Consider the following 15,221-nt stretch of genomic DNA (forward strand, 5'->3'; position numbering starts at 1 on the left):
AAACAAATGCCGCGCTTTTTAAATAGTAACCTTTTTTGCTCATGATTTGAACATGCTTTTGTATATAATTTATTTACGTATTGTTAATAAATGTCATGTGAATTTTATGATTCCACGCTGTTTCCAAAATGGAATTATTAAGCTTTACGATGCAAAATCAATCTAATCATTGCAGGCCAACTACCCCAATTAAAAGATAAATGTCGCAAACGAAATCGAATGTATACACAGAGGCGTAAAAAAATTTTTTTTAACAAATTTAATTCTTCACAGACCCTATGGCTGGGGCATCTTGGACGAGTTGATGTACGAGATTCCAGGGAAAGACAACTATGGTACGACCGTCACCGATGACGCACTGGGTCAGACAGTGTATCACGTGAAGAACGCCTCTTTACCCCTTAACACGGCGCACTATCAACGGTACGCGGGCTTCTTCCGACCGCCTTGCTTAAATGTATTACCATTGTAAGGGATATAATTTTCAGTATCTACCAAAACAACCAGTTATACAGTCCCCACCACAGGTAAATATATAACTTCCTATGTGAACTTGTAATTAACCGTTCACTAAAGGCAGATAGATAGCAGAACTAAGTCGTATTAACCCTTTCAGTGCGGGAACCGAATTTTAAAGGCCTTTGCAAACAGTTTGGATCCAGATGAGACGCCACAGAACGTGGCGTCTCATCTGGATCCAAACTGTTTGCTACTCTGATAGTATTCTTTGAAAAAAAATGAAGAAAATGCTTATTTTACAAATTCAGCAGACGACATTTTAGCAGACGACAAATTTCCCAGCATGCAAAGGGTTAACATTAATCGGAATGCTGGAACTCAGCTCTATCACAATAATGACGAAATATTAATACGGTAATATTACGAAATTTCCAGCATTCACGACATAAAAAATGAAATCAAGCAGTTGGCTTAAAAATTAACTTTATTCCGCCGATTTACCGATATTAAAAGTAAAATCATTAAACTCATGATGATTCAAAGGCAATCATTTGGGCATTTTAAATCTTTTAAGAGCGTTATATTCGGGAATGTTAACCCATTTATGCCTAGCGTCTAGAAAAAAGGCCTTTGCAAACAGCGTAGACTCTGATGAGACACCGCATGTTCGCTGTTTGCTTAAAGGAATTTCTTGTAAGTAAGGATCAGGATCCTTTTTAGCATACATCTTCGTTATCAAATGATGACTGGACTTCTTAAGTACCAAAACAGATTTTTAAAATACACTTTTCACATAAAAAATTTGTAGCTAGTGATATTGGGTACGTCCAATATCTCAATTGAGATAAAACACTGATTAGAACAGGTACTGGGCATCATTATACCAGTTTGTCGAGTATGTTTTTGACAATATTTTTAAACGACTTCACAGGCACTACTTCATAAGGTAAATTATTCCATTCTGATATTATTCTTTCAGAGAATTTTTTCAGTCTAAAATTTGTCTCACATCTAAGTTTTGCAAGTTTAAAACAGTGTCCTCTAGTTATTGATTTGTTGAGGGAGAAAAAACGTTCACATGGTATATCATCAAGTTGATTAATAATCTTTTAGCACTGAATAATATCTCCTCTTCTACGTCTGTGGGAAAGGCTGGGAAGTTTCAACTTTTTTAAACGATCATTGTAGTTCATATTTTGAAAGCCTGGTATTAATCTGGTTAAATTTTAGTTACCCGTCGTTTACTATAATGCATACACATACTCAATCAATAAAAATTTACATAATCAATAAATTGACATCTATATACATAGTCGAACTATCTTTTTTAAGAAGACGTTTTATCGGAAGATTTTTTTGATTTAGTATATGTATGCATTATAATAAACAACGGGTAACTAAAATTGCGTCACAACGGATAGTCGATCATTGAGTCATTCCCATCGAGCGCCTGTGCATACGAGTCCATATCCAGAAATGACGTACATGAATTTACCTACCTGCAGATTCATGACGTCATTAATGAACCATACATTCAGTCGAATTTAAATGACTCAATCGATAAAGAATTATTTAGCTAACAAACAACACACAGCGCAGAAGTGTTATCTTTGTATTTGAATATGTTTCCGTGTCACCTCAGTGCTACATGTGGTACCGTGGTTGTTATGTTCGAAGAGATACTAGAAGTAACGATGTCATTTGTCGTCTTTTTAAAATTCAGTTAACGTGTTGACAGAGTAATTGTTTTAAATTCACCACAGAGCTGTAACCGTGATTGCTTCAACTCTTGTTAATCTAAAGAATGTATCATTCATTCAGTGCTATGGACCAATAGAAGTTCATCTTTACGGCGAATGTGTTCAACTCATGGGCGAATTTCGTGGGTATGGGCAATAACGTGTTGTTCAAAGGGAACCAAACCGTTGTTTTAAGTCCCTAGATATGTTACTCAAAACGTATAACTACTCTCTCTTACGTCCACTTTCAAAGATAATTATAGGTTTTTGGGTTTTCGGTTTTTATATATGTACTGAATCCGATATCATCCTATAATTACTCTTTCTAAAGTCAACTTGCATAGATAAGTATATGTGTATAATAGCCAAGATCATCAAGCAACTACTCCCTGAAGTCCATGGCACAGACGTGTATATACAGGCATCATTCGATATGAAATAAAAACTATCAGATAGCTTCTAATGTCGAGCGCTTAGTACGCTTTCTAAAGCCCATTTTCACAAGTAGGTGCACACAATCTGCTATCAAATAAATCTTATCGTTTTAAATCTACCATAGCATCCGATATGGACTGATTATTACTCTTTCCAGTATTTTTGGATGGAGGGGCCCGTAAGCTGGGAAATTTTAAGACGAAAGGGAAACTAGATTTTGTTGATGATCATGATTACATGTCAATATTTCACTTTGCCATTAAACACTAATTACATAATTCGCTTCAAATGCTTAATTATATATCAAACTTTGTTTAATTACAATAGCAGGAAATATACACAAAAATGCCTCTAAATTTCTCTATTTGTAAGGAATTCGAGGAATTGTAAGCCTTTATAAAAAAAACATATTTTCTTTTTGAACAGGGCAATTGGTTGAATATCGGCAACACATCAGCCATACAAATCAGTTCTTTTCTAACGCAAACTTTTACGGGGAGGCACATAAGTCCCTATATCGATAACTTGGGTTAACTTTGTAAAGCCTACTTTCACAGGTAGATATATATCTTCCAATATCAACCAATAACTTCGCTTTCTAAATCTGACATTCACTGGTATGTAAAAAACTCCCGAAATCAATCGATAACTTCGCTTTTTAAAGCCCATGTACAACGGTAGGTAAAAAAACTCCCGAAATCAATCGATATCTTCGCTTTTTAAAGCCCATGTACAACGGTAGGTATAAAACTCCCGAAATCAATAGATAACTTCGCTTTCTAAAGCCAATTAACAACGGTAGGTATAAAACTCCCGAAATCAATCGATAACTTCGCTTTCTAAAGCCCATGAACAACAGTCGGTATAAAACTCCCGAAATCAATCGATATCTTCGCTTTCTGAAGCCAATGTACAACGGTTGGTATAAAACTCCCGAAATCAATCGATAACTTCGCTTTTTAAAGCCCATGAACAACGGTAGGTATAAAACTCCCGAAATCAACCGATAACTTCGCTTTCTAAAGCCCATGTACAACGGTAGGTATAAAACTCCCGAAATCAATCGATATCTTCGCTTTCTAAAGCCCATGTACAACGACAGGTATAAAACTTCCGAAATCAATCGATAACTTCGCTTTCTAAAGCCCATGAGCAACGGTAGGTATAAAACACCCGAAATCAATCGATATCTTCGCTTTCTAAAGCCCATGCACAACGGTAGGTATAAAACTCCCGAAATCAATCAATATTTTCGCTTTCTAAAGCCCATGCACACGGGAGGTATAAAACTCCCGAAATCAATCGACAACTTCGCTTTCTAAAGCCCATGTACACGGGAGGTATAAAACTCCCGAAATCAATCGATAACTTCGCTTTCTAAAGCCCATGTACACGGGTGGTATAAAACTCCCGAAATCAATCGATAACTTCGCTTTCTAAAGTCCAATTTGCTATGTTGGCATAAAAATACCGATATCAAACGATAACTTTGGATTTTTGAGGCAACTTTCACAGATAGCTATATAATTTCCGATATCAACCAATGAGTTCGCATTCTAAAGCCAACTTGCCCATGTGTAAAATAACATAAACATATCGAAAATCCACTGATAACAGTCATTTTTATGTCAATTATAACATATAGCTAAATATGAATAACTGAATATAGTAACTAATAACTAACCTTTAATAATCTCAGTTTCTCGGTTAGGTATATACCCGGTAACTTCGACTAGCGACGGATACTTAACCGTTATTAAGTCCCTTTTCGAATTAGGTATATTTCTCCCGATATCAGCCGATAACTACCGTTTTTGAAATTGACAGGTAGGCATTCAACGTCCGATTTCCACTCATAGCAATCATTTTAAGAGCCCATTTTACATGAAGGTATATAAGTTATGATTTCAATCGATAGCTGCATGCATATTTGTTTGCCTTTGTTTTCGTTGATGACTCCCTAGGATGTATTCCACTTTTAGCTTGCATTCATTTTAGACTGTACCATGTGATCGAAAAGGACGCCATGGGTAACAGGGTGGTACATAGAGGATTCTCCGATCCCAACTTGTTCGCGGCCCAGGTATGTTCTATTCGTTCACACGTAAGAAGCTACCATTTTTCTGGGTGAAAGTTCTCTAGATTTTTCGACCTGTTGACGCAAGTAGTAATTACAGAATGACTTTTAAAGTCAATTCATAATTTAAAAAGAATTAACGACACGATCAGGAATATTCAACCGAAGCTACTAAGCTGAAAGCACTTCAAACACCGGCTACGTAATACATTTTGTACAAATGTATTTTCAATTCATCTTCGTCATCCATTCCTAGCCTTTGACGTGCTGAACACTTTGTTAAGCAACTCTGATCGTACGGTCATGTGTTGAAGTCCTGGCTGTTACAATCGTTGGCAATAAAGCGTCCGGTTTAAATTTCCTAGACAAGCGACCACAAAATCGCTGGCCTAACGATACAGAATTGCAACCACGCACATCCACCGGTGTGCACGTTTGTCACCCAGCGTTTCACGTGGGCCATACCGCTTGAGATCATCTACATGACACCCCTGCTTAGATGGAACCCATACAACCTGACCCACGTGGGTAAGTCAGTGTCTGTATGGGTAAGTGGGTTAAATACGTAATGGAGTAAATGTTTGCGTTCATTTTACGGTGTCATGGGTAGATCATCGTGCGCACGTGTCTGTTGTACGTCGTTGTGATTATGTGTACATTTTACATGCACGTGATTACGCATTTGTTTAAAAATGAATAGGATTTACCATTCTGTAAACGAGTATAGAGTATGCCATTTTGTAAAGGGTTCGCAAGTAACAAGTAACAATGGGCTTGAAACAAGGGGAGCCACTCTCGCCGATATTATTTATCTTATTTATTAATGACGTTTTTAAAACCATCAATTTGGATGATTTAACTGGAAAAGCTGTAGAACTTCTCTCTATGTACATGATTTTGTTTGCTGACGACATTGTATTATTGACAAATCAGCTTAGTTTACAAGCCCAACTAGATGCTATATATTCGTATTCAGTAAAATGGGGCTTGAAAATAAATGTCAATAAAACAAAAATCTGTGTTTTTGAAAAACGTTAAACAGTTGTAAATTCTGAAATAAAGTATTAATTGAGAAAGCATCGAAACTGTCGATGATTTTACTTACTTGGGCATAAATTTTACCTATACAGGAAACATGAAAAACGCTGTTAAAATGTTACAGGACCAGGCTCTTAAAGCCTATTGTAGTTTATTATCTTTTTTTGATAAAGTGCAATTAGACATTAAAACCAAGCTTTCATTATTTGACGCCATGGTCCTTCCAATTCTTCTGTATGGCTCCGAAATCTGGGGTGTCTATAACATAAAAGATGTTGATAAATTACATGTGCGATTTTTGAAAAACCTCCTCGGCGTCAAACAGCAGACTCCAAAATTTGCTGTCCTTGGTGAATTTGGTCGCTTCCCCCTCTCTATTTTATGTAAAGAAAGGGCGATACGCTTTTGGTTAAAAATTATGAAAAATAGAAATTCTCCTATCTGTAACATATACTCCAATCTGTTTAACACTGGAAGCAGTGGCTGCTGGGCCAACAGAATCAATACCTTGATTGACCATTTAGATTTTAACAATATTCGTCATAATTTCAACTACTTTCCAAGCTTGAAAAATAAACTTAGAGATATTTTTGTTCAAGAATGGAAGGGAACTATTCAATCAATGTCTAAATTACAGCAGTATTGCTTATTCAAATCTGAATTTGTCTGTGAAAAGTACTTATTAAAAATACAAAAATATGACCTGCTGAAACAATTTGCCCGTTTTAGACTATCGTCGCACCATCTAGAAATTGAAGTTGGCAGATTCCAAGGTATTGATCGCGATCAGAGACTTTTTCGATGCTGCAATATGAACGTTGTTGAATCTGAGTATCACTTCCTACTTTGTTGTGACAATTATAGACACTTAAGACTGAAATTTATTGGACATATATCTTGGCCTACCTTAAATTTATTCCAAACTACTATGACATCGAAAAAAATAAATAAAATATTAGGAATTTGTAAATACCTAAAAGAAGCTATGTTATATAGAAATAATACCCTTACTGAACTATCTGTTCCTTAATCCAAAGTATATCAACGTTTCGTTACATAAATAAATTTTATGTATGCATGTATATTATGCTTGAATATGTATATATGTACTTTGTTGTGTGTGATGATACTACTTAACCGTTCTTTTTGTCTTTGCCATAATTATGTTGTAAATGGCTAAAGGCATGTTTTTATTGCCGATTGCCAATAAACTTTGAAACTTTGCTATTGTGTGAAAGTGTATAGTGTGCGCTATTGTTTAAAAGAGTATAGAGAATGCCATTGTGTGAAAGTGTATAGTGTGCGCTATTGTTTGAAAGAGTATAGAGAATGCCATTGTGTGAAAGTGTATAGTGTGCGCTATTGTTTGAAAGAGTATAGAGAATGCCATTGTGTGAAAGTGTATAGTGTCCGCTACTGATTGAAAGAGTATAGAGAATGCCATTGCGTGAAAGTGTATAGTGTCCGCTACTGTTTGAGAGAGTAAAGGGAATGCCATTGCGTGAAAGTGTATAGTGTGCGCTATTGTTTGAAAGAGTATAGAGAATGCCATTGTGTGAAAGTGTATAGTGTGCGCTATTGTTTGAAAGAGTATAGAGAATGCCATTGTGTGAAAGTGTATAGTGTGCGCTACTGTTTGAATGAGTATAGAGAATGCCATTGCGTGAAAGTGTATAGTGTGCGCTATTGTTTGAAAGAGTATAGAGAATGTCATTGTGTGAAAGTGTATAGTGTGCGCTATTGTTTGAAAGAGTATAGAGAATGTCATTGTGTGAAAGTGTATAGTGTGCGCTATTGTTTGAAAGAGTATAGAGAATGCCATTGTGTGAAAGTGTATAGTGTGCGCTATTGTTTGAAAGAGTATAGAGAATGCCATTGTGTGAAAGAATATAGTGTGCGCTATTGTTTGAAAGAGTATAGAGAATGTCATTGTGTGAAAGTGTATAGTGTGCGCTATTGTTTGAAAGAGTATAGAGAATGCCATTGTGTGAAAGTGTATAGTGTGCGCTATTGTTTGAAAGAGTATAGAGAATGCCATTGTGTGAAAGTGTATAGTGTCCGCTACTGTTTGAAAGAGTATAGGGAATGCCATTGCGTGAAAGTGTATAGTGTGCGCTACTGTTTGAAAGAGTATAGAGAATGCCATTGCGTGAAAGTGTATAGTAAGCGCTACTGTTTGAAAGAGTATAGAGAATGCCATTGTGTGAAAGTGTAAAGTGTGCGCTATTGTTTGAAAGAGTATAGGGAATGTCATTGTGTGAAAGTGTATAGTGTGCGCTATTGTTTGAAAGAGTATAGAGAATGCCATTGTGTGAAAGTGTATAGTGTGCGCTATTGTTTGAAAGAGTATAGAGAATGCCATTGTGTGAAAGTGAGAGTATAGAGAATGTCATTGTGTGAAAGTGTATAGTGTGCGCTATTGTTTGAAAGAGTATAGGGAATGCCATTGCGTGAAAGTGTAGGGTATAATTTTGTGTAAAGGTTCATATGGTATGCTTATGTGTGAATGTCCTTTTAAGGAGTAAATATGGTTAGGGTACGCCATTGTGTCATAGTGTTTAGAGTATGCACGTGTGTTATAGTGTAAAGGGCACGACAGAGAGTAACGCAAGAGTGGGTATATGAACGTGTTAAGGATTTTCCAGTGTGTAAAAGTGTAAAGTTTCTGTACGTTAAGGTGTATTATGATACGTGACGGTGCTTATTTTAAGTACATTAGTTCTTTAGTATGTTTGCCCGCTTACAATTTAAATACACGTTCAGTTGTTTTTATGAACGTATTAATATTCTTTGGATTACTAATAATATACATAATATGCTGGATGTATATATACCAAAGTCAGTAACATCATTTTTTAATCGACGCACATATGAAAAAAACGTATATATTACATATAATATACCTGTCATATACATAAAGCGCAAAAATTCGCAGTCGACGAAAACTAAGGTCGAACCTTCACTTTCATTTGTAGACATCAACGGCGGCCGAGAGGTTCAATCCATTATACACACAAGTACCGGAGCTCAACGAAACGGAAACCTGGACCCCGCGCATGCGTACAACGGTACCTTCAACAAGCTGTACTATCGGACACCGGCGGAGCTCTTCGCTGACGGCAGGGCCGTCGACCATAGTAACGCCGACACTGCTAAAGGTATTTGCGTTTTTAATGTGTAAGTTGATCCTTTTATTTAAGGTTATTATAATTCGATGAAGCGTAAAGTAATAAAGTTGTAAAGAATATTTTTTAGTGTTATTAAGGGTAGTACTTACAAAGGAAATTATTAACCTGTGTTTGGTTTCAACAATATACATTTTTCCGCGTATTTAATAATATAAATGTATGCTTGTGACTCTATTTCCGTCCTTTCCCCGATAATGTTCATATCCAAAACTTCGTTTATTTTGTGCTTCCAGGCGTCGTCGGTGTCCTAGACCCACAGGGTAATGTTCGAAAAGTTGTGGCTTCCGGTACGAGAATCATTTTGCCCAACATAGAAGGCGTGGGCCAAATTCGCACGCGCTATCCCATAATGCCCTTTCATTCAGACGGGCAACAGACGAGAAAAGAGCTAGACGCCTTAAAGGTATAATTAATTTAATGTATCGATATGATTTCAAATCGTAAAATCCCAGAAATTAACCGATACAAAATTAAAAACAAGCCGATACGTTGAATTCATATCCCATTACGAATAAATTGTGTTTATTAAACAGGGAAATAACTGTAAAATAAAAAAGTAGGGTAATTGTTGTTATGGATCGAATTTGACCTCATCGATATCTATACACCCATTAATTTCCCGTTTAATTATGCCCCCCTTCGAAGAAGAGGGGGTATATTTCTTTGCCCATATCGGTCGGTCTGTCGGTCGGTCGGTCCGTCCACCAGGTGGTTTCCGGATGATAACTCAAGAACGCTTGGGCCTAGGATCATGAAACTTCATAGGTACATTGATCATGACTCGCAGATGACCCCTATTGATATTGAGGTCACTAGGTCAAAGGTCAAGGTCACGGTGACCCGAAATAGTAAAATGGTTTCCGGATGATAACTCAAGAACACTTAGGCCTAGGATCATGAAACTTGATAGGTATATTGATCATGACTCGCAGATAACCCCTTTTGATTTTCAGGTCACTTGGTCAAAGGTCAAGGTCACAGTGACCCGAAATAGTAAAATGGTTTCCGGATAATAACTCAAGAACGCTTAGGCCTAGGATCATGAAACTTGATAGGTAGATTGATCATGACTTTCAGATGACACCTATCGATTTTCAGGTCACTAAGTCAAAGGTCAAGGTCACAGTGACCCGAAATAGTAAAATGGTTTTCGGATGATAACTGAAGAACGCTTATGCCTAGGATCATGAAACTTCATAGGTAGATTGATAATGGCTGGCAGATAACCCCTTTTGATTTTCAGGTCACTAGGTCAAAGGTCAAGGTCAAGGTGACCCCAAATAGTAAAATGGTTTCCGGATGATAACACAAGAACGCTTATGCCTAGGATCATGAAACTTCATAGGTAAATTGATCTTGACCCGCAGATGACCCCTATTGATTTTCAGGTCACTAGGTCAAAGGTCAAGGTCACGGTGAACCGAAATAGTAAAATGGTTTCCGGATGATAACTCAAGAACGCTTATGCCTAGGATCATGAAACTTGATAGGTAGATTGATCATGACTCGCAGTTGACCCCTATTGATTTTCAGGTTACTATATCAAAGGTCAAGGTCACGGTGACCTGAAATAATAAAATGGTTTCCGGATGATAACTCAAGAACGCTAATTGCTACGATCATGAAACTTCATAAGTACATTGATCATGACTTGCAGATAACCCCTATTGATTTTGAGGTCACTAGGTCAAAGGTCAAGGTCATGGTTACCCGAAATAGTAAATTGGTTTCTGGATGATAACTCAAGAACGCTTATGCCTAGGATCATGAAACTTTATAGGTACATTGATCATGACTCGCAGATGACCCCTATCTATTTTGAGGTCACTAGGTCAAAGGTCAAGTTCACGGTGACCCGAAATTGTAAAATGGTTTCCGGATTATAACTGAAGAACGCTTATTCCTAAGATCATGAAACTTGATAGGTAGATTGATCATGACTCACAGATGACCCCTATTGATTTTCAGGTCACTAGGTCACTAGGTCAAGGTCACGGTGACCCGAAATAGTAAAATGGTTTCCGAATGATAACTCAAGAAAGCTTATGGCTAGGATCATGAAACTTCATAGGTACATTGATCATGACTGGCAGATGACCCCTATTAATTTTCAGGTCACTAGGTCAAAGGTAAATGTCACAGTGACAAAAACATATTCACACAATGGCTGTCACTACAACGGAGAGCCTATATGGGGGGCATGCATGTTTTACAAACAGCCCTTGTTCTTTTATAGTATCTAAAGTATAACCCTAGAAAGTTATATCATGCAAAATCAACAAATGGCAATGATTGTTATTTCAGAAATTGGAGAGCTAGCATACTATTGTTTGATACTATTTCTCATTGACATATTCACCCATGGAGTTTCATGTTGAAGTCCTGTATCGTATCTGAGATTTATCCCTGAAAAGTTACATCGTACACAAACAACAATGGGCAATAACTCTCATTTTATTAAGTGACGGGTTATGTTTATTGTGTATGGCACTTCTACTCATTGTTGTATACACCAATAAAGATCAATGATGAAATGCTGTATAGTGTTTGAAACATAGCCGTGAAAAGTTTGTGACAGATAGACAATCAACAAAAATAACGTACGGCAATAACTATCTTAAACCACTTAAGAAAGTGTATTGTTATGGTTCTTGTGCATGGTACTTCCCCTTTTTGCTATCTATACACACATGACCTTTTATGTTGAAATCTAAAATAGTTTCTGAGATATTGCACTTAGAAGTCTACGACAGACGGACATAATACACAAACAAAAAAGGGCAGTAACTCGTTTAAAAAAAAAGAATGGTTAAGGTTCTTGTGCATGGCACTTCTTCTCATTGATATCTATATACCCAAAATGTTTCAGGTTGAATCCTTATATACGCTTGGTGACTTTTCTAACGCATCACTTTTCAAACTTGAATATCTCAATTATGAGTGAAGATATTGTTTTAAAATTTTACATACGATCATTTGACTACATTCTATGCAAGCTCACGATAAATTCATTCATCCGTGACGATTGGACGCTTTAGCACGTGGGGAAGGTGCGGTTCCATATTTTTGCCCGTGAACATGTTGAAACGCGATTAAATTCTAGTTTTATTTCAATTTAGTTATTTAAGGTGGGTTCTTACACAAGGAAAACATAAGATTAATTTACAAAACAATATAGCTCGTATGAATATTAAGGAGCGCAATCGCGCACTTTGCATTTTACAGGCTACCTTTCCCAATTGCTAAAGCGTCCGAGCGTCACGGATGAATGATTTTATCTATAGCTTGCACATATTGTTGTCAAATGATCACATGTGCAATTTTAAATAAAAATTATGTATTCATTACTGAGACATGTAAGTTTTAAAAGTGTTGCGTTAGAAAAATCACCAAGTGTAGTACAGGGCAATATACATGTCATTCCAATTTAATTACTATTTCATCATTCTAGGTAAGTTTTTACACAAGAAAAACATAACATTAATTAAACAAAAACAATATGACTTGTATGAATATTCAGGAGCGAAACCGCTCAATCGGCATGTTGCAAGCCGGTCAGTTATTAAGACGTGTAAGTTTATTCGTTTTACTTTTCACATTGTTATTATTAAACGTTGTACGAGTTTGCGAAGTTGACTTTTGAAATGACGTTTTTAATTTGTTAAGTTTTATATTTTGTTGTTTTTCAATTTCAATTAAATTTTCAGGAATTATCAGATATGTGTTGAATTATTCTTGGTCCAAATTTTAACACAAGCCGTTCAAAAATAAGGGAGCTACATTTTGTATATTGATATGATTAAGTGATGCGTTAGAAAAGTCTCCAAGTGTAGTTTCTGAGATATAGCCCTGAAAGGTTTGTGACATACTGACATCTAACAAAACAACAGCGAACAATAACCCTTATTCAAGCAAGTGAAGGGTTGTGGTTCTTGTGCATGGCTCTTCTCATCATTCATATGTTTACACTAATGAAGTTTAATTTTGAAATCTAACATAAATTCAAAGATAAAGTCCATAAAACTTGGTGACAGACGGACATCCTAAAAAACAAAGGGCAATAACTTTTATTTTAGAAAGTGTTGTGTTATGGTTCTTGTAAATGGCACTTTTCCTCATTGATATATATCACCCACGAAGTTTCATGTCGAAATATTGTATAGTTTTTTTAGATAAAGCTCTGACAATTTTGTAATTATATCCCTACGCCATTGTCGGGGATAAAAATAATTGTGAATATATAAACAAAGCTACTACGTGATTTCGATGGGTTTCTTTAATTAACGTAGGTTATGTTTGGTGATATTGGTTCACTTTAAATTCATCAAATGAATCGTGCCGTTCGTTTTCGCTGACGGGTTTTGCTTTGACCTGGTGCACGCAAAAGTAACACATTGACGCGGGGTTTTGGTCATCTATCGAACCTTTTTAAATTAGCTTTAGTGTTTTATATATTTAAGTATACCGTTCTATGTAATGAATTATAAACAAATATTTAATATAAGGAATCTAATAATAACAGAAATCTTATGATATAGGTAAAGTCATCTAAAAATACTGACAATTTATCATTTCACTTGTTTTATAAAAGGGAGGTAGCCCATCGTTTTTTACAATTTCTTTGACAAGTCTCTTCGGCCTCTTTCTACGCATTTTAATACCAGTCAGTTCCATATGCACGTTTTGTTGACACACCGTAGGACATGGTGATGAACATGGCTAAGTACGGGCCCCTGTTCGAGACTGAGCCCACCACACTTTCATTGGCCAACCAGACCTACAACAACCAGCCGCACTTACTCAAGGTATCATGTTCTTGTAGATAACAGTATTATCATTAAAATGTGTTGTAGTTTTATTTTGTCAAAAGGCTACAGCTGAAGGCATTCGGAAAGCAGAAGTCATTCATATTACGTCGTATAAATAAACTTTTATTTAAACGAACATCACATTTCTTATGCGTGACAACATTCTGATTGATGTCATATTTATTCGATAACAGATATAGTCAAAATAAGGACGACATTTTCAGGTTTTGGTGTAGTTTTACAATGGTATCTGTGTTATTTGCTTTTGGCTACATAAGCTTTTATTAGCGTTAGAATAATAAAACACATGCTATAAATTACTTAAGGTGGCCCCGACAAGTCGTGACCCTCCCGGTTACCATGACCACGAAATCAACATCGTGCAGAGTGACCTTAACGAACTGAAGCAAGGTCAAACAATCCGCGCCATCCTCACTTCGGTGGACAACGGGCACCAGCACAGCGTTGACGTCTCTATGGATTCCCATGGTCACTTCGTAATGGCGTCATGCGACGGAATGGCTCATTGCTGGGACGGTCATAGCAACCAGCTGACCTTAGAGTACTAAACCGCTCAGAGAAATGATTGAAATAAAAACCAGCATTCACACAGATCCTTAAGTTATTCTTTAAAGGAATTCTTATAACAGGTTTAAAAGGTTCTTTGTCTATTTACTTGACCGACCAGTTTTTGTACCAACCTTTATATTTTTGCGTTTCAGAATGAGTTTCGATCATTTATGCTAAATTCTATCATATTCAGTAAACAAGCAAAAATAAAAATAATGATAAATACAGGTAGTGTATGAGAAGATTTCTTCCTGTCATTACATGTTCTTATTATATTTAGGAATCATTAATAGTTAAGCCAACTTACATGTATCTAACATTATATTTTTCCGATGTAAGTAAAAGACGATTGATTTTTTTTGGCTTTGGTCTCGTAGATGTCAACTGAACGTTTTCTTACGTAATTGCGGTATTTTCCGTATTTAGAACTATAAAACATAATAACATCGGACAACCAAATATTATAAGAATAACATATATACTTCAGTTTTATGAACAAATAATTCAACCTCAAAATACTAGGTCACTTGTTGGACAGAACCTCGTGTTGAAAGAAAATCTTATAATTAAATATAAGTTATAGTATTTTTAGGTCAGTTATTACTATTCTTCAATGTTTCATACAAAAGACAACTATTTTCTTTCATTGAAACGTTTCGCAGTATTTAAACGTTAAAATGGGTCATAGCAACACAGATTTTCGTTTAGTACGGTTTGTACGACCGAACCGTCAAAGTACGAAAAGAAGTTAAATTGAAAAATACTGATAACTAAAATTTACTTTTAAAAATCCCTATTCTACTATGAAAACCGGTCATGATAGTTCACCTTTTCAACGTCTCGTACAATACACCATGAATATACCAAAACAGTTGATGGTCAATCCATTTCTAAATGCACATACAGG

The 15,221-nt window shown here is 36.1% G+C and overlaps 2 protein-coding genes across 2 annotated transcripts in view; both read left to right on the forward strand.

Annotated features, from left to right (window-relative positions):
* The window catches only part of LOC127867380 (uncharacterized), a 23,188-nt gene extending 8,834 nt beyond the window's left edge, over positions 1-14,354 (forward strand). The window contains exons 10-16 of the mRNA XM_052408489.1: positions 274-423; positions 4,632-4,716; positions 5,076-5,238; positions 8,724-8,906; positions 9,170-9,339; positions 13,637-13,741; positions 14,071-14,354. Of these exons, the coding sequence (XP_052264449.1) occupies positions 274-423; positions 4,632-4,716; positions 5,076-5,238; positions 8,724-8,906; positions 9,170-9,339; positions 13,637-13,741; positions 14,071-14,313 (1,099 nt within the window). The 3' untranslated portion in view covers positions 14,314-14,354. The remainder of the gene's footprint in view (positions 1-273; positions 424-4,631; positions 4,717-5,075; positions 5,239-8,723; positions 8,907-9,169; positions 9,340-13,636; positions 13,742-14,070) is intronic.
* The window catches only part of LOC127867389 (DNA polymerase beta-like), a 177,481-nt gene that overhangs the window by 79,040 nt on the left and 83,220 nt on the right, over positions 1-15,221 (forward strand). The window lies entirely within an intron of this gene.

This window comes from Dreissena polymorpha, chromosome 2 (genome assembly GCF_020536995.1).
Source record: "Dreissena polymorpha isolate Duluth1 chromosome 2, UMN_Dpol_1.0, whole genome shotgun sequence".
NCBI classification, from domain to species: Eukaryota; Metazoa; Mollusca; class Bivalvia; order Myida; family Dreissenidae; genus Dreissena; species Dreissena polymorpha.